A 23,797-nucleotide genomic window follows, 5' to 3' on the forward strand; every position below is an offset into this window, starting at 1 on the left:
TGAGATGGCTTAATCTATAAGCAGGACAGGGCTTACATTGGACAAGAAATCTAATTCTTTCACAGGCATGTTATTTTGACTAATTTGTATGTAAAGAACCATGTCAACCAAGTTCTGTGAGGATTTCGACAGATATAAGTTAGATGGGTGAGGGCTTATATTGAGGGAACCAGGAAGGGTGGCAAGAAACGGGACACTTACAACTGGCATTTAACGTATGAGAGTTACCACTCGCTCTGCTGATAAAAACACGAAAACCAGTGTTGGGCACAGTATTGAAATTCTCACGTAATGAACTCTTATTTGACTGGAAAAGGATCGTTATTGTTTATTCACATTTGATACATCTTAGCATTAAAATCTACATAAATCTTGGGCTTTTCTCTTAGTTACAAAGATGGAGAAAATAGGTGAGTCCATGAAACACTCACATTATACTGTTATGAATCCATTCTTTAATTCCCCCCTCCAACAAATAGCTTACCATAACAATAAGCTTACATCATTTTACCAAATATGCAAACTGTCTCCAGCTGATTTAAAAGAAGAACTACTTAAAGATTAGAACTAATCAAAATGAGTAAGAGATACTTCCTAAACAAATACGTTATACTTAATTTTCTATTAAGTTTCCCCTATCAAGTATCTTTAAAACTTAAATAAATGCAGAGAAAATATATCCTAAAATTGGACTCGTCAACTGCATGATAATTGTCTTTATTGCCTATTTAGAAAATTCTTTTCAAATTTACCAATTAACAAATACGATAATATTTTACAATCATTCTGTTGCTCCTGTTTAAGTATTTATTTACAACGAAATTTGTTTTTTGATTCTCCTTGGCAAAAAATTATATGACGAAGAAAATAGCTATTGTTCATGAAAGGCAGCGGCAGGAAATATTTCACAAAACCCCAAATATTACGTATAATCTATTCATTCTCTTCATTGCATATCTTAAATAAATTAAACTGTTCATTCTCTACAGCTAACTTTGCCTAGCTACAAAGAAAATTCCTCATAAAAAACAGGTAAAATCCTAAAGGAAGCTTATTAAACCTACAGCTACCATATTCTGGAGTGTAAAGCTTGCAGTGAACTCTTTGATATTGTTCCATGTGTTTGCGCATAACTTTCATAAGGTGAGCGACTAAGACTAGGGTTTGGTACAGGTTTTCTTGCAGGCCTGTGAATTGTTTTTGCTGATGGAGGTCTTTGAGCTGGAACCTAGAAATAAAAAAGAAAAACGAATCTTGTAACTCAACTATTTTCTCCACAGTTTGGAAAAAGTGAAAACTCCTAAGGTGCAATTGTCATAGGAGTCAAACATGACCTGATAATCTCTTGGCTCTCCAATTTCTTGCACAACAGAACTTATGGGGAAGGATAAGTCCTGGAAATGGCCTTCTGTAAATTGGCAATCAGCTCATTAAGGACTATTGGTGACTGTACGACAAAAATTGCAAAATTATGGCCAAGCCAGCAAATAACATGTGGCCTAACATTTCTTTTGGATGAAGCACATGACGTGAAAATGAAATGAATTTGAATGCATTCAAATCTGAACATAAGAAGAGTTGAAATAGCTTAAATAACAAATGGTAGTCATACCATCAGCCTAAACCTGCTAGGGTTAATCTACTCTTGGTAATACTAAATGTTAATTTAACAAGACTAAGAAAGATTGTTTCTTCTAACTCACCATACGTGCACTGGTTACTTGTAAAAGTCTGTCAGCACTGTTGCTACGTGTGATGATGGTGTTCTTAGGCTTTACTTGAGCAGATATTGGTCTTGTGCGACCAGCAGGGTTTGGCCTTGGTGGTGACATAACCTGTACATAGAAATGAAAGTTTCAGCATTCAGACCATTACAAGAAAATATTTAGCACATACTCAATGTGTGCCTGGTTTAGTTATTGCTTCAAAAGATGTGCAGTAGAGGTACAGTGCATTTTTGTCATGCTATCAGTATACACTGAATCCTCGATGCTCTGTTTTGCCCCAAAAAACACTAGGCTTGTGCAAGAATGTTTCATGTTGCTCCCAAAATCCTCATAGCCATTTAAAGTCCAAGCAGGAAGCAACGAAAACCCATTTTTGGTGTTGCCCTACTGGCAAGCTGCAACTAAGATGTACTAACCTGCCAAGTCATTCTCACTAGCACCCCCCCCCCCCCAAATTTCAACACCTATGGTTGTTCTGTAATCTGAATTTTTTCAAAACATTTCCCAACAAAGCCCAGCCGCACAATCAACTAGCCCCAGGCATGACTTTCTTTGCACCCTGTCCAAGGTGGAGAGAGACACTGAGAATTAAGCATCTTGCTCAAGAACACAACCCCGGTGCACGGTGTTCATTAGGCACCATCTCTCTTGCAATGCAATCCAATGTTTTGCCTTTGAGGTTTGCCCAGTTTCATTCCTCTATTGCATTTATGTCTCTCTCTCATCTCACACTTCATGATTGTGTATTCACTATTGTGCTACATAAAAGAAACCAGCTCAACTTACACTATCATTTTCCAAGCTGTGTCTTCTCACTATCCCCTTTCCAGCAGACAGTGACCTTTGGTGCTGAACCTTGGTAGTTCTTCCAAATGCCACAGTCACACCTTCACTCTTGTGGACTGGGGATCTGACTGGTGAGCTCTGTGTAGGTTGGCTAGTCTGTGATATGGTTGGTGAGTTTTCAACTGGTTTGAGAGGCTGGGAATCTCTTTCTTGTTGTCTGGCCTTTTCAGCAGCCTGAGCTTGTTTCTGCCTGTGATCTTGAAGAAAAATCTCTCTTCTTTGTCTCCTGATGTTAGTTTTCTTCTGGATGATGCTCTGTAAAAAGTAACACAGACGTTTACATCTACTTGATTCGCTGAGTGACAACTGATTTACATGTTACAATCAGCTCAGATGTCTGATCATTTAAAACCAATCAGACCAGCTTGTGATCTGTCAACTGTAATTTGACAGAGTGTGATTGAACAAGTCCCCATTTTTGAAACTGAATGCAAGATTCTTTGGGGTGCACTTTAATATTTCTTTTTAAACTAATTTTTTGAATAATCCTGATTACATAGCATCATTTTATGATGTCAAATTATGTGCTCAAGCCAAACCATACACAAGCACTAACCTCATAGAGTTTGACACGGTACTCTTCCACACTCAACTGAACATCATCATTTAGAGCAGGAATCACATCATAATCCATAGATGGTTCTTCTTCAGGATTGTGAAATCTTGCCACAAATGGATGCTTCAGAGCTTGCTCTGCTGTCAGTCGTTTGTCAGGATTAAATTGAAGCAATTTCTTTAACAGATCAATGCCATCTGGTGGGGCATTAGGTATAACATCTTCAAGACTTCTCTTGGGTTTACAGGCCATTCTGTCCAATACTGATGAACTGTACTGTGACTTGATGCTATCAATATCTAAAATGCAAACATCATCACATCAGTAATGAACAGCAAATCATTTTTTTAGGACAACTAACTGATCTGTGGTACTTAAGTTCCATAATAACGATGAGGTAGCTCCAAAGGTGAAGTGACACGTTAATGCAAATATTTTGCATCAACATGGCCACTATATAAACTAACTGCATATAAACTTGTTTTTAAAATGTTCACATTCTCTCATAAGGACAGCCATTCAGGATAAACAGTCACCTGGCTCAAGGACTGGAATGGATTATGTTCAAAACTCCCATCACAGGTTATATAACTCCCACTTGACAAGTAGCTGTTACACTGAGTAAGACTTTATCTTTACCACAACCCCAGACACATTATTTGTGCCAATAGGGTGGCTATACCACCACAAGTACTCTTTGTGCCAGTGAAATAAGAGACCAATGCTTTGTTCTAAACTGTGTCAGTCATCTTAAGTAACCTCGTTGAGCTAAACTTGCAATTTACAGATGCCATAAAGTGATGGAAGCATTTTTTTTTTAATCCTAAGTAAAAACTAAAATCCTGCTTGTATTGAGCAGGAAATTGAACTCTGACGTCATACTGTGTATTTTTATGTCCCACAAACTCAGCTAACCAGCCATACATTTTTACTTGCCAGCAACAATGTCAACACACTGATCTCAGAGAAGTTCTCTAACTTTACCTTGTCTAGATGGAGAGGGAATTATTGTCATAATTTTTTCAATCTGATCTAAGGTGGATGTGCCTGGAAATAATGGCTTTCCTGCAATGAATATGAAATGTTGATGAACATTATCATTGACAAATCACGAAACAGGAATAAAAGAAATTATATATGTGTAGGATAATACAGTTTGAAATGATTTAAACTTACCTAATAGCATTTCTCCTAAAATACATCCCAATGACCACATATCAACACCCTTTGTGTATCTGATGAGAAAATAACACCACTTTTACTACTAAAAAAAAGTGCTTCAATTTTTTCAAAATATTTGAACACAGCCTTGGGAGATATTTCATTGACTTGCCTTTTCTAACTCAGTTTGCAATTAGAAGAAACACCAAATTTGACTTCGTATTTCTACTTGCTTGATTATTTTCTCCTGAATTTTAAGACAAACCAAGTTTAAGATACTGTGATCCTAAATCGTTTTTAAGTACCTGGGAGATGCTAACAGGATTTCAGGTGCTCTGTACCACCGTGTTGCCACATAATCTGTTAAACTGGGATCAGCAGCATCTTGTGTCATGCTCGTAACTGATCGGGCAAGGCCAAAGTCACACATCTGCAAGATACGAAATAATTAAGTTTTCAAAATTGTGACCACACTAGAAGGCTTTAGAAGCAGAATCAATCAATCAGTCAATCAATTATTTTGTAAGACTCAAAATATCTTCAGTCTTTGCATCTGCCACTGTTTTAGCGCATGCAATCTTTCTCATGCAATTATTTAAACTGTTATCCTGGAAAATTATTTGGTGCCAGGTGGTATCTGTAAGGAGAACTTACATGTTTGTCATTAGGTGACCTTCACGGAAAAGTTATTGTGCTACTGACTAGAAATATCACAAATATTTTGACCATCAAATGATGAGACATTGTAAAAAAATTATTTGACATTGAATGACGTTGAAAGTGCACTTACTTTAACGAAACACTCTGAATCCAACAGAACATTACTTGGCTGTAAGAAAACAGAGTAGCCATTTAAACTTAATTAATGACGTCAAGCTTGCCATGGACCAAAACAACATTTGGTTGACTGATTACTAAAACATACAACAAGTCACAAGGAAAATTTTGATTGAGATAGATTTACAAATTAATGGTAATCACTATTGATAATGAAATGTGCATTTCCAGTTCATTCTTCCTTTCATTTCAGGTACATCCTTTGAAACTGACAATATGTCTTAATAAATAATGTTTATCTTCTGACTACATGACCCTATGGAAACATGTAATCTTCAGATCTGATCAGAGAAAAAGATTTCAAAAATCCTCTTGAACACAGGTGTGTGCAGCTAGATACTGGAAATCATAAATACCTTTTGGTCTCTGTGGATAACATTCCCGGAGTGCAGGTACATGGCAGCCTTAAGTATCTGCGGCAGCAGTGATCACAATATTATGATGAGTTTACGATATAGAGTTATTTCAGGGAAGTGCTCTCTTAAGATTGACGTCACACTATGAATGATATTTAGCAGTACAAATATAGCACCAAAATAAAAAAAGTCCCACTTAGTTATTATGATGACAAAACAAAGCTTCCGACATGACAAAATCTTGTGCAGATATTTTAGACAGAAAGCATTTACTTCATTTTCTGCTTGTATAATTAGTTTTTAGTCTCTTTATATACATGATTTTTCTATTCCACCTGTTGTTCAAGTTAAGAATTTAGAAAATATCCTAAACAATCATTAATTTGGGATATTTTTCTTTTCAAGAAGATAATGACTTAACAGTAAAGTTAAAAAGGTCATAATTGTGGGAATTTTTTCTTTTAATGACAGCAGCACAATATAAAGAACACATGAACAATATTGGTCAATCATGACAAGAGCATGTAATTATGTTCATAATTAATGGATAATTAATTAAAAATCATCCAGGAAAAACAATTAATTAAAAAAATGAATTAAGAAATATCTTAAGGGTTTTGACATGTTTCAATGCCAAAAAGACAGATAAAAGGACTTCAGTTTCACAATTTGTGACCTACATGTTTCATTTTTAGGGATGGGGTGTTTGGATTAATCAGTTTCTTCACACATGTTTGTATGACAACTCTAGTATACACAATACAAAGCCTTGTATATATCCAGCAAACAAGTTGTCTTCCTGGCTGTTTTGAGTCGTAGGTTTCCATTAGTGTAAGTCATATTTTAGTTCTTTCAATGAATAATGCATGCTTTGCATTAAGGGAAGATCATTACCTGGTACATAATATATCTTTTGTGTATATCTTTTAGAATGTTGCCTTTCTTTATCACATTGTGAAGATCTGTGTCTGTGAAGAAATAAAGCAATTTGCTAAATAAGAATGGGATCATCAATAATTTATGGTCTAAATCTGTTAAATGGCATAGTTGAATAACCTTGCACACTACAAAAATTTACACAAGATTATGACATGTCAATTAGTGAAGATGTTTCAAAAGAAGTAGCATTTTTTTGTTGGCTACAAAGCTCTTCATACAATGCATCTAACAACTGTGAAGTAAACTTAAGGTTCAACATGTTATACTAGGATTTGAGCATAAAGCTTTTGAACTGGGTAAAATATTGATATTAGATTTTTAACATTTGAAATGGAACCATAAACATAAATAGCAAACTCAATCCATGACATAGACACTTTATAATTCATGGTCAACTGATGGAAAGTTACATTGTTATAATCCAGCTAAATTTTAACTAAATTTGACAACCGCAATCTTTTTGTTTGTGTCATTTATACAAACTTGCCAAAAGGATAAATGACTTCATCCTGTACCCCCCAACCCCCCACCCCTCTCTGGGAATCAGTGAACCAAGTCCCTGTGAAGAATCTGAACGATTAAGGCTGTTGTTCTGATATTGTACAACAAATCCTTCATTTTAACAATTTAATCAGTATTGAAATTTGTCATAGTCATTATTCAACATGTGCATATACTTATTATGTAACTTATGTTATGTACGTAATGAGTTTATATTAACCAACTACCAGTGACAGTCATAAGCTTATATCCAAGTTTAAATACCTAGACACAATTGCTATTCCCCAAAGAACATATCATCGAATGCGTAGGTTTTATGTCACAGAGACCACTTGTTCATATATCGGCTTCGAAACTGAAATACTTATAATTTTTAAAATTTAGCAAGAAAAACTTGAAAGAAGCGAAGCTTACTCAATACTCGAACATGCAAATCATTCGTGAAAAAAATGATAAAAATAACAGACGCTATCGCACCTCACCAAACCAAACGAATCCCTGCTGGCCTTGCCAGCGATTTCTGTTTCAAGGCAATACTAAATGAATGTTTCTTAAACTTGTTAATGGATGGTAAGCTTAGCAAGTTGTACTGTGGAATAAGAAACCTGACCGCAAGTGCTTTACGATGGAAATTAGAAATTTGGACATGCTTAATCAACTTACCCATATATTCAAAAACCAAGTAGATGTCTTTGTCATTGTCCGCCTTTATCACGTTTAGAAGTTTAATGATATTTTCGTGGTCTCCAAATTCCTGAAATCAAAGACAGGACACAAGAAGCGGAAATCAACGCAAGCTGACTTAATTTTGCGGTGAAATAAGAGAGGCGCTACACAAATATTCCCAGAGAAATTATTCAACATTAACAAACTCACTTGAATTAACATACCTGAAGAAAACAAATCTCGCGAAAGGTTCTCTGAAATGGAAGTTCAAATAAAAATACTCATGAGAGGAGATAATTCATTCGCACAAGGAAATCTATCATTGGGAAATCGAAATGACGTCCAAAACCTAAGCAAGCTTTCAACATCCAGTTCATCGCGCGTTTACCAAACATACCTGAGCGTCTGTTTGGTTTCTAAAGGCATCAAAAATCTTTTTCACAGCGACAACTTCCCCTGTTCGTCGATCTATAGCTTTCCAGACGATTCCATAAGCCTATAAACAGCGATAAACTCAATTAAAATCGAAGAAATGCCGGCTAAACGGTGACCACTGAAGAATTATGGCGCGCATCGCGCCAAATGATAACGACGTAAACGACGGACTCACTCCTTTTCCTAAGCGCTTTTTGATTTCATACTTCTTCGTTATGTGAGCATCAATTTCGGCACTCATGATAGAAATCTTTGCCACAGTCCAGCGATTACCTCACCTCACCAAGAATTTTGCTCAACTTATGGACAATACAGCGTTTGCTTTGTGGTTTAAAACAGAACTCGATCGATTCTGTGTTCTGATTGGTCTACGTAAATGATTTATTGTAAATACAGTTGCTATGGCACCTTCTGGAGGCTATCCGATGATGTCATTGATACCTGTTTGAAAGTGGTAACTTCCTTGTTACACTGTTTATAAGGTTTGTTTTTGTTTCTCTCTGAAGCGCCCGTAAAAAGACCAACCCCCTAATAAAAGGGACTGAGGAATAGGAAAAATGGGCATTTCTTGCGGACTTGCAATGACGCGAGTGATCACTCTTTTACTCATGAATGAAAGCAATATTCAGTGAAGTAGATCTGCAAGTTGTTCACATTGTACATGTCTGCAGGATGCAGATATCTAGTGCGTGTAGATGCGTCAAATTTTGAGTAATCCTTATCTTTATTGCACGACCTTGTGGCTTGCACTTCTTCAATTGAAGAATCCCTAATCACAGTTGATTAGTTTTATACATGTGACACGGCCGTGTTCTGTCGCATGTACAGCATGTGAACAAAACTAAACCGGACAAAAGTTGAAAAAATTCTCTTTACTGCTTTTAATGAAACCTTCTTTGTGTCGCAGGAAATGATCAAGATTGCCTTCTTCAGTTAGATATTGACCTATGGTGTCCCCTTGTCAGTCTCAGTTCAGGGTATTTTTTTTAACCAAAAGGTGCTCGTTCTATATTAGCAAATGCCATCAAGTGAACCTTGAATAATTTTGTCAATCACTAACACAAATTAAAGAAAACTTCATAAAACTGCTTTAAAGCAGTCGCAGTTGCCAAAATTCCTGTTATATCTGCGCCTTATATCGTCGCGCGTGCCATTCTTTTTGTTAAATTAATAATCTCCAGTCCACCGTTTAATTAAGCTCAACCTCAAACAGGCCGTCGCCGCGTAGTGTCCCTAAAAAGTGCACTCCTACTTTCACTGTCAACGTCATTCTCTCCTCAGTCTCACCTCTCAAGTGAGAAGACGGCAAGTCGTACCTGTTTTGTGCTACCCCTCCACCCCTGAGAAAAGTATAGAAAACTGAGGAATTCGTAATTTAACATAGACATTTACAAAGTTTATTGCTCTTTTATCTTCATTTTAGATATCTTAGGTTATAGCACAAATCAAACTAATGAAGTTGGCCGGGCCCGCAAGGCAACTTTTTTGAGTGGGGGAAGGGTGGGGAGGCGGGTGGAGGCTTAAACAGGAATGCCTTAGCGTGAGTCAGCTCCTACAGGGCCACCGCATAACCTCTTGCCTCTTACCCGTGCATGCCAAACGCTTCACATAGGCCAAAACTTCGTTATGCCGCGTGTTATCACAGAGACTTTCAAGAGGATTTTTATCAACAGATGCCTTTAAAACTTTTTTTTCATTGCCCTCTTCATTTTAAGCCATTTCCTAGTTTCTGCTAAGACTTAATCGCATTGCATGTAGTTTTACCTTTCTTTCTATTACGCCTTTTTGTAAATTCAAACTATAGCGTGCCGTACAGTACAATACGCCCGAAAAATTGACCAATCACAGCGCGCGCAGTAACTAATAGATATAATAGATTTCCTTATAATAAAGACACCATGTGTATCCGACATAACTCGTACAAGTTACATCGTTTCAACGCATTATGAACAGAAGTACTCAGCTGTTGGAAAACACCTTCCAGAAAGTCACAACCATGACCAACAAAATATGCACAAACAGTTCAACATCTTAAAGAAGTGCAAAGGAAAGCTGGAACGTTTGATTTATGCTAATCAAAGAAAAAAGACCAAACTTAAACACACAAGCGGACTATGTTCGGGCAAAAGTGTTTATTGGCTGACATTAATCTTCACATTTCTCTTGATCCTTAACACCTAAGCTAGTACATCTGCATTTGATAATGGCGACAAGATGACGCCGAAACGTCCTGTTAGAGAGTTTACCATTACTATTATTATTATCACTATTATTATTATTATTATTATTATTATTATTATTATTGTTATGATCAATTTATTCCCATTCAAAAATTTCACCATGCTGCTATAACACTATTATAAACAACAGATGTTGGCCATGTAAGCTAAGACAAAAGTGATTTCTCATTATTTATCTCAACATTTCCATACTAATTTTCAAACTAATTACTTCGCATTTTCCAATGAGTGCTTACCATTTGTTTCGAAAAATCTAATACTCCGCGCTGAAATTAATGATGTACATATATACACTACATACTCTATACACTGTGAATAGCGTGCGCGTATTGCAATCATTGTTTCGACAATATATTGATACACGTGCCCAGAGTTTTTCTTTCCTAGGCTGACCCCAACAGGAGCTTTTGTACTGGCAATTATTTTAAGCCAAACACTAGAGTCTGAACGTTCACCACAAAAAATTAACACGATTCACAAATGTTATGTAAATTGTAGAGTCCTAGCTGTATCAGAACACACTCTCTAACCGGCGCAGTAACCACTCTCTATCACCCCCTCAAAAAACACACTGAGTGAGATTCACCGAGTGTCTACGACTGGCTGACCAACAACCGATGAGAATCACTATGTACCAATACAGACGCAGGTTTTCTCAAGTTGAAGTTCTTGTTTAACAGGCAACTTGGAAGTAATTCCAACTTGTACATGTAGAGGTGCATACATCCTGGCTGTTCAGTCAGTCCTTATGGGGAAAAATTAAGCGCAATAGACACTTTTCGAAAAGAGACACTGATCACTTCGTTGTCAATATTAAACACACTACATCATGCCTAGTATCTTGAAGGCTCACTGCATACTTGTTTTAAGTTCGTCTTTCAAAATCCGTCTTAATCTTTTTCAATATTACGTCTTTGGTGTTTAAATTGATTTGTCAACTTGTCAAAAATGTATTTGCTAACTTTGCAACATTTCTTGGCATTCCTCAGCCAGGTCCATCGCTAGTCATTTATTGATCCGTTCTCTTTCACTCTCATCCAAGCGAGCAGTGTTAATACAAGCCACAATCATCTGGATCAGGCTGATTACTTGCTTTAGTATACAGATAGGCAGTGTCAGCCAAGCTACAGCCACCCAGCTGCCAAATGAGTAATTGCCAACAGACACTACAGGAAATAACAAAAAAAGAACAAAAGGGTAATTAGGTGATATAGGTCAGACTGGATTTTGCGTGCGGTAGCTTTTATTTTTTAGGTGCCTCGATTTTTAATTTATTGCCTTTAAGTTTAAGAAACATTGATTTTAGAGTTTTATTTAGGAAAGCCTTGGACGATTATTACTTGTAATTTCTATTGTATTTTTAACAGTTTTAACTTAGTGTATTTTTGCCTTAATATGCCTCTTGTTATATATTTTAATATTTCTTATTTAATAGTTTTTAATTCTTAGTCAGCAGGACCCTGTTGATAACAGTACTTTCTACTGAAGGGTTATCCTGGGTAAATATTCAATTATTATTACTATTATAGTACATGTTTTGTTTGAAGTTTCATGTTTTCCTTTCTTCAACTCAGTGGCTGAATCACGCACAAAACAAAAGCAACTGTGTAACATAGAGGGAAAGACTGCTTTATTCTGATTGGCGAAGACAGACAATTTTAATTGTTCTGCCATCCATTATCATATGTAAAATACTTCAGAGATGCTTGAGTGTTACCACCACACTAAGACTGCTAATGCCACCAATACCTGGTCAAACACCTTATAAGATCTTTGAGGATCTTACAAGACCTTTAAGACCTTCTAAAGATCCTTTAGCATAAGGACTTTTCAAAGATTCTTAAACAATCTTAGAAAGATCTTGGAAAGATGCTAAATACATGAATTTGATTGGCTAATTACATTAGCAGTTTTCCATGATACAGAACCTGAGTTATGGACTGGTCACATTCCCTTGCAAAACGCTCCGGGTTTCAATGGTAGTTTTGGAAGTTTCACTGAATGAAAACTTAAAAAAACAGACTTATCTACATTCAATTGTGTTCTTTGGCCCGTATAATGAAAAACTTTGCACTATGCACTAGTGCTTGGATGTTTTTTTTTTTTACTCTGCATTTTTTGGAGATTTCAAAATCTTTCACTATCAATTTAAGCAGTTTAATTAAAAGAAAAAGACAAAAGTTATTTGGCATCTTTGGTCAGTCTGTGTTGACAGAATCGTTACATTTGGCCTTGAAGTGGGCCACATTCAAGGCATTGAGCAAAGTTTTTCTTGTTATAGACCTCCTGCTGGAGAATAGCATATATCAATTTATTAACATGCATCATTTTTCTTTACAAATAACAATGACAAACTAATTGGTGGACAAAAATAGTTTTAGAAAATTTATTGCCATGCCATTACTACTGTTCTTAAAGAGAGTTAGTTGCTACAACAATGTACCTGTGATAAGCATACTTACAAACTGGTCCAGATGTGAAATAAATCAGGTATAGCATACAGAAAAACAGTTCATTACCAGCACACATGATAAACAGTACTACCTGCAGAAGGAAATAAACCTGTTTTCTTTTATGCTACAATAGCTAAATGCAAGCGACGAAATACTTCACAATTAAACCCAAATCACAGTGATAAAATCTTCACACATAACAAGAATTGTCAAGGAGGAGTGAAGCATATTCTTCAGAAATGATTCCAGTGGAGAGTAACAACTGGGTTTGTATCTACAGCTGTTAAGTATACTTTTTTCGAGGATATTTTTTGCTATATCCCAGAATTCAATCAACAAACTAAGACCTTGTTACAACCTGCGAAGAATATCTTACTAGCTTTTTGCCCACAGATTTACTTCATACCTTGTTGACATGTCACAAACTAATCAGAACATTTCAATAGCTTTTTCTAAATATCCAGACTTCCTGTCCTGTACGTTACAAGACCAATGAAAGACAGCTAACAATTGATTACCCTGGAGTGATAGTAAATCCTGAGGAAGAAGTTGCCAGATAAATCTATTTTCTTGTGACTGGCTCCACCTTTTAACAAAGAACTGAAGAATGAAAAAATATGTTGACAATAAAATTTATGGAGTTGAAAAACAGATCTCTTTCTTGCATTTGCAAGTTTCTACTGTTTTATTGCCATATATTGGCCTGGGATAATCACATCATTTATATAAACCACAGTAAATGGATGATTTTCTATCTTCTCATCACTGCCTGTGTAATAATAAATGGCTATTGTATGGAGAAATAAGACATTGATTACTCTTGAAGATTGCTGGATTAACAACAAAGTACTGGGAACTGCTAAGTTTATAAGGTAAGTAGGTTAAAGATAAGTTTATGAAATAATTATTATTACAATTACCTTTGTACATGGATCCAGTGACTTGCAATATCTAAACATATCAGCATTTGAAAAACAAAAGTGTACTTTGGATAGAAAACAGATAACATCACAAGTAGAGCTGTGGTAACACATCTGAAAGTTTATTAATTAAAAAGTGTTAATGGTAATATTATTTTACTTATCATAAAAAGGCTGATACCAAGAAAAAGAGACCTTTACTGTTGTGTACTATGGACAGATACCAATGGAATTTCCTAGCATGCCACTGACTTTTTTATTAACTTCAAATTGAACAAAGACCATTCTCGTCCCCAGAGGCTGTGCTCCTTTTGGTCAGCATCAAGAATCGCAACCTCTGGCTGGAATGGATTTTCTGAGCATGTGCAGAGTATTTGTTTCGTATTGTCAGCCAATCAGATTTGTCTGATTTGACGTGAAGTCTGTGAACTGCTGACTTCTGGTGTTGGACCAGCCCAGAAGTCGCGATTCTTGGTGCTGACCAGAAAGAGCACAGCCTATGGGCACAAGAATGAACAAATACAAAGAAAGAAGAGCAGAACATTTTTTAAAGTAGAGAAAACGCTGAGCCAAGTGAGGCATTCTGAGAATTCTGTGACACTTGAGGCATAAATCCAAGGACTAACAGAAAAATCGGGATTGCATTAACAGACATAAAAGCTAATTTAAAAATATTATTTTGTTTTTAGGCTACCATCAAAACAAAAATCTGGTCTTGTAGTGAGCATGTTACCTGTCAGTGAGCATGTCCAACATAGCACCAAACATTGTACCTGATAAGGAACAAATGCACATCAATATTGCAGCAACACCAGCAGCAGCAGTTTGATCAACTTCAAGAAACAGGTTGTACTCCATGTCAAACATCTATTTATAAAATTATTTTTGAAGCCAAATGGCATACATTGCCACACATCCTGGCTCATCTCAGACACACTGACAAATATCCACACATAGCCTGTTAGTATTATTAATTAATTTATCTTGCTGTTCGTTTCAAAATAATCAGTTCTGATTATTAAATTTACTGAAAAACTTCAATAGGAATAATAAAATTATGAGTTGTCTGACGTTTTGATGTTGCTGACATCATTATCAACTGAAGGTAAAAATTGGAATGAAAACAAAATTGTGCAAAATATTGTAAGTTGCACATTATAATTTAATGTGAAACTGGGAGACATCCCTAGTTATCATCAGTACCGACTGCTCTATGATTGACTTGTTTAGACCAGTCCAGTAAAAAAAAGTCTTATTGGCTCCCTGAAGCTGATTCTCATGCCATTCTCATGCCAACCATAAAGATATCTTAGAGAACCAAAACTGATGGTACTCATACAGTGCATTTATACAATCTTATTGCATTTATTTGCTAATGAAATTGAGGCTATCATCTTAGAATATCATTTTCTATGATATCTCCTTGCCCACCCAACAGATGGTACCCAGACAGATAGAATCACAACATGACATTCTAGTCTCATATCAGTTACGGTCAAAGATTCTTCAGGATTCCCTTTTTGTTGATATGTGAAGCTGAAGCCGATAATGGTGCAATATCTCTGCCCAAGGAACTGATCATCTAATTGACAAAGTTGAAACAACATAGTTCACAGATATTTTAGTACAAACCACTCCACAATCTTCTTAGCTTTAGCATTGCGTGCGCAAGTGTTATGTTTTGAATGCTGTTTTTGCATTCACTTTCACACCTAGTCCTCTCAAACTTATTACATGTAATAAGCAATGATTAAGAATGGCTGACTGTCAGGATCAAGAAACGCCAGTCAACAACTCATTTGGCAAATCGCTCATATTTTGCCCAAAGATACCCTTAGGTGACCTAATTCTACAAATCATATTTAAAGGTTCCAGCAAATTTTTATTTTTCAGAAATTCGCGAAAATTTGAAAGTGCGGTCAAAGTGCGATTTTTCGTGTAATAAAATGACAGAAATAAGGTGCAAGGATGAAGCGCTGCTTAAGTCTTAAAATAATTTCAATTGACTTCAAACTTCACACAAATGTGGAACAACCACTCTAATTTATTTCTCGTTTTAAACTAATCTCAGAGATGTCAATATAGTGGTTTTCCGAATCATTTTAAAAACACCTATGAAGCGTGTGAAAAATAATGGCAAAATATAGGTCATGTTTAACAACATCAAAATGCATCTGGTACCTCACTTTCCGATTATTTTACTTTACAGCCTTAAAATATCATTATTAAACATATACCATGCCAAGTGTCATGCTCAAACTCGCAGTATTTCCCTTTGAGAAAAACAAAAATCTATGTCAATGTGTTGGGCGCAAATAACACAATAATTATACATGAACAAGAGACAAATCAATTTCAACGGCGAAAGTAAAAGGCTGTCATTAATTAAAATCCCATCACATAAAAACTGTTTTTAGATGTTTTCGGAACATTGTGCGTTAACTTTGTTTGATTTCCTGTCCGCCGTCATGTCTAGTTTGTCATCGCGTGTACTTCCTCAATGTAAACAACACTGTGAATGGTTGTCATAACAAACTCAAGAGATTTCCTGGAACATTAATGTTTTCGATTCAGCAAAACGCTTTAAGTTCGTTAAGACACAATAATGGGTCAACCCGGAATGCTGTTTAGCATTAAGGACGTTAAAGGACTGTAAATTAATCGAGTTGAAATATCTTGAAGCAAATTAAAATTGTGCCCTTATTCTTATTTGGTAAACAGCCGATCTCCGTTCAAGTTCAAGAAGTCGAGAGGTTAATCGGGCAATGTATCACCAGTGCAACAACAAAATCAAACTGATGTCATCAAAAGTGTAAGTTTAAAAGTGTAGTGGCAAGTTTCAAATAAATTTTGCCTATATAAATTGGAAACAAGAAGTGAAACGGTCTGACCCGAAACAAATAAACAAAATATTAATACGACTAATTTAATCTGAAAATGTGACAGAAAACATACATACATACATACATACATACATACATACATACATACATACATACATACATACATACATACATACATACATACATACATACATACATACATACATACATACATACATACATACATACATACATACATACATACATACATACATACATACATACATACATACATACATACATACATACATACATACATACATACATACATACATACATACATACATACATACATACATACATACATACATACATACATACATACATACATACATACATACATACATACATACATACATACATACATACATACATACATACATACATACATACATACATACATACATACATACATACATACATACATACATACATACATACATACATACATCCTTTATTATCTTTCCCCATGGGGGCTTTTCGAAGACAATATGGTACAATACAACAGTTAAATACTAATATACTAAAATTAATAATATTACATTCTAATTTAGATAATCACCAATTTAAAAACTCTACAATTAATTTACGATTAATTTACAATTAAACATACCTAAAAGTCGTTGATTCGCCTCAATACCACTCCACATTGCCTTAAAGAGCCCAAGCTTTCTGCTGTAAGAATCAGGGGCCTCATGAATCTTTTTTTACTATATCGGCAACCATGCTGCGGGGCTGATATTCGAGACTTAGTAAAAGTTGTCACACAACCGTACGAGCAGCCCAGTCACGCTTTTAGCGTTGTCCAACATGCAATCGGTCTGGTTGTAATGCTAATTGTATTTCATAAAATCTCAAGTTTTCTTTTGACACATACTGGGGTGACATACTACTAGATGGGCGTGGCCGGGAGCCAGAAGTCAAGTCAGTCAACTCCCAAAGCTTAACAGAAGAGTGATAGTGAACCACTGGTGGAAGGACTGCAGATTGTTCCTATGCTTTACTCTGATAGGCCTCTGTGTTATTCTAATGAACTGATGCTGTTATAATGATACTGTTTAGCTTTATGATCATGCTAATGGTTAAGGGTGTCTTTTGCTAGTTAGTCAGACATCGCTCTTTCTTTATTTCTGCTGGAAGCATCGTTCTCTGAAGGAGACTTAAGGTCATTTTCTAAAAAGGTACGAACACTGCGACCTTAACATCAGTGCCATTGTCAACGGGTGTGACCAAGGAAGCGTCTGCTGATGTTTCCATGGATAGAGGATAGAAACTATGTACGGCAGGGATGTATTAATGTCTTCAAGGCGGCTGCATTTGTGTCTTTCATATGCTGTCTACTTTAGAGAGGCACTTGTCTCTGGAGAAATGTACTCAGTCCGTGGAGAGACATTCCCTTATGACCTTAGCCAAAATGTGCTACAAACCCTGCTTGGAGCAAGCGATGGCGCTTAACTCAAAGCCACAATAGGTCACCAAGAAGGCCTTGTTGCTTTAAAAGAGGGTTAGGCTTTCAGGGCAGTCAGTGACCAGCAGAAATCGTATCTCATAGCAAAATTCTGCATTGGCCTAAAGAACCTGAGACTGCCTATGTTACAGTGCGGTTGCGAAGACACGGAACTAGATATACCTCTCTCACTCGTGCGCGGAAAAACTCCATCCTTGGTGCTTCTGAAGTATTTTACTAACAACTGCACTTGCCGGAAGTATTCTTAGGAACTGTCGGTGTTTGGTTTCTTCGATATTACCAACATCTCTTGTGGCGGGGGGGGGGGGGGGGGGGGGAGAGGATCGTTACATTTTTGTAGAGAGGGAGAGGGAGTAGAGGAGGAAGACCCTTTAGAGGAAAAACTAACGGCCGAATTGTCTCAACCTCTCTGGGAACGAGGTTGGAATCGTCACCCTTTCCAAATTCGCTGAAGCAATTAATTTACCTTTATCAACTTAAAAACAGATGATCTTATGTACTTTGTTTCCGACACTGTGTGCAGACGCAGCGCAACAGTGCCTTAACAAACTTATCATTCTAGAACATCGGGAAACATAGATATTGTGAACAGCCTACTTTCCTTAAAATAGTTTTTCACAAAGAACTACTTATTTATGATTCTTTTATACTGAAAAAGAAACCCTTGATGATTAAGCTACATAGTATCATTGTAACAGCATCAGTTCATGAGAATAACACAGAGGCCTATCAGGGTAAAGCGTAGGGACAATCTGCAGTCCTTCCACCAGTGGTTCACTATCACTCTTCTGTTAAGCTTTGGGAATTGACTGACTTGACTTGTGGCTTCCTGCCACGCCCATCTAGTAGTATATCACCCCAGCATGTGTCAAAAGAAAACTTGAGATTTTATCAAATACGATTAGCATTACAACCAGACCGATTGCATGTTGGACAATGCTAAATTACAATGTGCAACAGGCTTTTCCAGTTGAACTGTTTTCCCACCTGTCCACAGTCAATGCAATATGCGTGCCAATAGGTAATTGACTCAGCAGAGCTAAACTCAAAATTATTTAGCTTAGTGATCCCTGTGATACTTCGAGAATCATCTGGTGTTTCAGTGTTGCATTAAGAGCTGGACACCACAGATACCCGAAATTTCCCGGAGTACCCCCTCCCGCCTCTCTGCCGGACTGTAGCTACAGCTAAGAGCCATTCAAGAACAAGAAATAATTACTCCTGGATAGGACAGCTTTAAAAAGCGCATTTCAATCTACTGTCACTACTTTAAACTTGTAATTGGTTTATGTAAATTGTGAAATGTTGAACATTTGCGCAAGAGCAGTGAAAGCGTGACTGGGCTGCTTGTACGGTTGTGTTACAACTTTTACTAAGTCTCAAATATCAGCCCTGCAGCATGGTTGCCGATATAGTAAAAAAAGATTTGTGAGGCCCCTGATTCTTACAGCAGAAAGCTTGGGCTCTTTAAGGCAATGTGGAGTGGTATTGAGGGGAATCGACGGCTTTTAGGTGTGTTTTCTATCACATTTTCGGATTAAATTAGTTGTATTTTGTTTAATATTTTGTTTATTTGTTTCGGGTCAGACCGTTTCACTTCTTGTTTCCAATTTATATAGGCGAAATTTATTTGAAACTTGCCACTACACTTTTAAACTTGCACTTTTGATGACGTTGGTTTGATTTTGTTGTTGCACCGGTGATACATTGTCGGATTAACCTCTCGACTTCTTGAACTTGAACGGAGATCGGCTGTTTACCAAATTAGAATAAGGGCACAATTTTGATTTGCTTCAAGATATTTCAACTCGATTAATTTACAGTCCTTTAACGTCCTTAATGCTAAACAGCATTCCGAGTTGACCCATTATTGTGTCTTATCGAACTTAAAGCGTTTTGCTGAATCGAAAACATTAAGGTTCCAGGAAATCTCTTGCGTTTGTTATGACAACCATTCACAGTGTTGTTTACATTAAGGAAGTACACACGATGACAAACTAGACATGACGGTGGACAGGAAATCAAACAAAGTTAACGCGCAATGTTCTGAAAATGTCTAAAAACAGTTTTTATGTAGTGGACATTGTTTCTACTGATAGCAGTGAATTGATGGGATTTTAATTAATGACAACCTTTTACTTTCATCATTGAAATTGATTTGTCTCTTGTTTGTGTATAATTATTGTGTTATTTGCGCCCAACACATTGACATAGATTTTTGTTTTTCTCAAAGGGAAATACTGCGAGTTTGAGCATGACACTTGGCATGGTATATGTTTAATAATGATATTTTAAGGCTGTAAAGTAAAATAATGGGAAAGTGAGGTACCAGATGCATTTTGATGCTGTTAAACATGACCTATATTTTGCCGTTATTTTTATGTGGCTAAATATGATTTAGGCAAAGTTAGACTCAAACCAATGCAGTCAGCGGTTTCCCCTTTTACGGTACGTGACTTGCGGGGCGGCCCTTTGGAGATTTGCAGGGCTGTTGTCTCACATTGCATTACATGTATTGGGCTGCCAGCTGATCGTTGCGGATCATTTGCTTTGTACTTTGCGAATCTTTTCGGATTCTCGGCCCTTCCCGTCCCTCCCTCTTGGTTGCTGGTCTCTAGGTAAGTTGTTTCCACTGATGCAATCAGTGTGATGGTGCCAGTTAGCGGCTGCTTTTGGAAGTGGTTCCCGCTTCCAGGGTTGCCATGGATACCTCCCCTTCCGCGTATGGCTTCTGCTCCCCTGCTAACCTTTCAGGCACCAGTTCCTAAGCTCATCTATTTGTGATGAGTTTAACACACGTTTCATAGGTGTTTTTAAAATGATTCGGAAAACCACTATATCGACATCTCTGAGATTAGTTTAAAACGAGGAATAAATTAGAGTGGTTGTTCCACATTTGTGTGAAGTTTGAAGTCAACTGAAATTATTTTAAGACTTTAGCAGCGCTTCATCCTCGCACCTTATTTCGGTCATTTTATTACACCAAAAACCGCACTTTGACCGCGCTTTCAAATTTTTGCGAATATCTGAAAAATAAAAATTTGCTGGAACCTTTAAATATGATTTTTAGAATTAGGTCACCTAAGGGTATCTTTGGGCAAAATACGAGTGATTTGCCAAATGGGTCGTTGACCGGCGTTTCTTGATCCTTACAGTCAGCCATTCTTAAATAGTGCTTTGCTATCATCTCTGTTAAAATTTTGGGATTTAGTCTTAAATTATAAATACCCAAACAAATATGTTTTTATTGTTTTTATGGCTTTATTTGTGATTTTCATGAATTTCCCTCAGTGAAATCTTCCAAAATTTTTACATCACATCGCTTCCAGTGGGATACAAATTTTAAACACGAAAAAAGTAGGGTTTGTAAAGGCAGTTTTTTCGATATTTTCAAATTTACGTCTTTTACCGCTGGAAAAAATCTGGTCTTATAGATTTCCCTGAAAAACGAGCTCAGACTGAAGTAAAATATTTAGTACCAGTCTGCCAAATTTTACGGAATTTCACTGAAGGAAATGCGAGAAAATTCACTGTTAGTTTTGCTTTTTGTCCTCATCCTTTTGTTGACATAATAAAATATCGAAAAACACTGACGTTTTCCTTTGAGCGCATGTAGATTATTTTCTCAGTGCTCCGAAATCATAAAACTATAGGGAGCCACCTTAATTCTCATCATTTTAAAATAAAGGCTACCCATCTATCTAAGCGACAACCTGCATGATCTTAGAGCTCCATCAATTCCAAGCCCACTCATCTTCATAGGGGGTCTCTTCACATTGAATGAGAAATTTAACAAATTGACGTCAGTTTTTCATGTACCTGTCCTGTCATTGATCATGAATTTCTTCTTAACATTGTTAGAGTAACAGTGGATCCACGAGGTGATAGCCGAATGAATCCACAGACTACTTTGACAATGTTATGACCAAATGCATGCCCAATAACAGGACAGACACATAAAAAACTGATGTTAATTTGGTTTTACAATAAAAAATCGTCAAATTGTCCGCACTCCCTCGTCGCGTCGACATAGAATAAATTATAAATTCATGAGATGTCTGTCCGCCTATCAATAATCGAAATTAGCCCATGAGCGTGTGAGAATTCTGCAGTTACTGTACAAATACGTATTTCTTTACTTCCTATATTTGTCCAGCCCGGACCCCTGGGGAAAATCATAAGGACTTCGAAAACATTCCGACGTCGGTCAACCTCGGGAGGTCGGTGACGTGTGTACATTACCCACCTGGGGCCGGGGCATCACAACTCACATAGCATTTTCCATTACAGTGATCACTAGAGGTTCTCTTTGGTTTAGTTCTCTTTCTCTTTGATCAATGTTCACCAAATACAAGCACATTACAATTATGCTAACTTACTTTGACCAAAATATCTGGCCGCATGTCCATCGAATGCGTCAAGAAGGCCACTAAGAAGATACATGATGGCGGCCATGATGTAGTCGGTTGGCATAAAGTAGAACGACAGTATTGCTAACACGATCCGTGCATAACCTGTGAAATAAGTAGCTCCTTTTAATAAAGATCTCAGATAAAACCTCGCACTGGCCATGGAAGCTAGTACTGAATTTAATAAAATACCACGCTGGAAGTTGTTTTGGTTTGGAGGCCAGCTGTCATTGAAGGTCCTGCACGAAAGAAGGAGCTCCCTAAAACATCTAAGCGAAAAAGTGAAAACTTTCAAATACTTACCTATTAAGTTAGGGATAAATAGGAAGACGTTTTCTTTCATGTTTGCCCAGCAAATATATCCCGAAATCACAGAACTCAAACTTTAATCACTCCCTCACTCCCTCACTCCTCCCTCACTGCTCACCCCGTTGAGCAAGGGAAAAATTAACGCCCGGGCGGAGTGTGAGGGTTGTCAGCGGACACACTTTTATGTAAAAATACGTTGTGTAAGTGATCCCGTAAAATTAAAGGACATTTCACATGCACATACGTAATAAGACATACTTTTCCCGCGTAAAATGTAAATATGGCGGACAAAGTGTATGCATTTGCATGATGATAGAAAGGAAAATGGCTATGTCTTTGTTTTTTTTTCCGCGGGTGATCTTAAAGAATTTCTCGAAGAATATATGTCATCGAATTCCAGCTGCTTTGTTCTGTCAGATCGCCATAGTAAGGAATCTTACTTGCAGGAAGAATGCGAATTTAATTTATGCAAGATTTGCCGAGATGATGACGGAGAAGACTGGGTGGGCTGCGACGGGTGCGCCCAATATTTCCATGCGAACTGCCTCGGTGTCAGTTATTCCAAATCCTCTCACAGCCATTCTTCTTTTGCCCTCATTGAGAACCATTTTTATAGTTGATTGCATTATAAACTAGCCCCAGATTAAACAAGTTTTTTGTTTTGAAACGAGTCTTAATTCCATTTGCAAATTCTTGAGCCTCTTACTAGTTGTTTTGAACACGGCATAACATTATATCGATTCCATGACAGTAAACGTAAAAGTGAAACTAAGAAAATACTCTTCTTGTTTTCTTTGCCGTTAACTTAATTAAACCTTAGTCAGCTGCCACAGTGATGGAACAACGTACCTTAGTATGCCTCGGAAAAAGGCCACGTTTGTCCGCTTTAACTCGGAATGCTACCATTCGATTGTAATGAATTTTTGCCGGACGATCCGCGCGCAATGGCGTAATTGTAACTTATGTACAGAAGAGGGGAAAAAGAATTGAGTATTATAAATTCGCAAACAGAGGTAAAAATGATACCAGGTGTGCAGCATTGAGCGAATGCACACTTTTGAAAGTTTTAAGCGTTATTCGATGACAATTGAT

General features: G+C 36.9%; 2 protein-coding genes and 1 long non-coding RNA gene across 3 annotated transcripts; 1 reads left to right on the top strand and 2 right to left on the bottom strand.

Moving 5' to 3' along the window:
* Positions 1-299: 299 nt before the first annotated feature.
* On the bottom strand, positions 300-8,380 carry LOC110046436 (extracellular signal-regulated kinase 2-like). Its single transcript, XM_020752131.2, has 14 exons — positions 8,200-8,380; positions 7,987-8,085; positions 7,814-7,843; positions 7,587-7,677; positions 6,378-6,451; positions 5,484-5,540; positions 5,081-5,119; positions 4,596-4,720; positions 4,306-4,364; positions 4,114-4,194; positions 3,130-3,428; positions 2,514-2,828; positions 1,704-1,835; positions 300-1,228 (listed from the first exon to the last, which is right to left on the bottom strand). Exons 1-14 carry the CDS (start codon positions 8,263-8,265, stop codon positions 1,067-1,069), a joined length of 1,629 nt encoding a protein of 542 aa, XP_020607790.2. The 5' UTR covers positions 8,266-8,380; the 3' UTR covers positions 300-1,066.
* A 1,757-nt stretch (positions 8,381-10,137) lies between these two features.
* LOC110046438 (CDP-diacylglycerol--inositol 3-phosphatidyltransferase-like) lies at positions 10,138-22,860 on the bottom strand. Its single transcript, XM_020752133.2, has 7 exons — positions 22,700-22,860; positions 22,367-22,501; positions 14,371-14,410; positions 13,638-13,751; positions 13,236-13,317; positions 12,727-12,808; positions 10,138-11,430 (listed from the first exon to the last, which is right to left on the bottom strand). Exons 1-7 carry the CDS (start codon positions 22,737-22,739, stop codon positions 11,270-11,272), a joined length of 654 nt encoding a protein of 217 aa, XP_020607792.2. The 5' UTR covers positions 22,740-22,860; the 3' UTR covers positions 10,138-11,269.
* On the top strand, positions 13,313-14,707 carry LOC149096727 (uncharacterized). The gene is made up of 2 exons (XR_016204382.1): positions 13,313-13,589; positions 14,327-14,707. It is a non-coding gene; the product is annotated as an uncharacterized LOC149096727 (long non-coding RNA).
* Positions 22,861-23,797: the final 937 nt, after the last annotated feature.

Source organism: Orbicella faveolata, unplaced genomic scaffold (assembly GCF_042242905.1).
Source record: "Orbicella faveolata isolate gen_17 unplaced genomic scaffold, um_ofav_v1 contig_47, whole genome shotgun sequence".
NCBI classification, from domain to species: Eukaryota; Metazoa; Cnidaria; class Anthozoa; order Scleractinia; family Merulinidae; genus Orbicella; species Orbicella faveolata.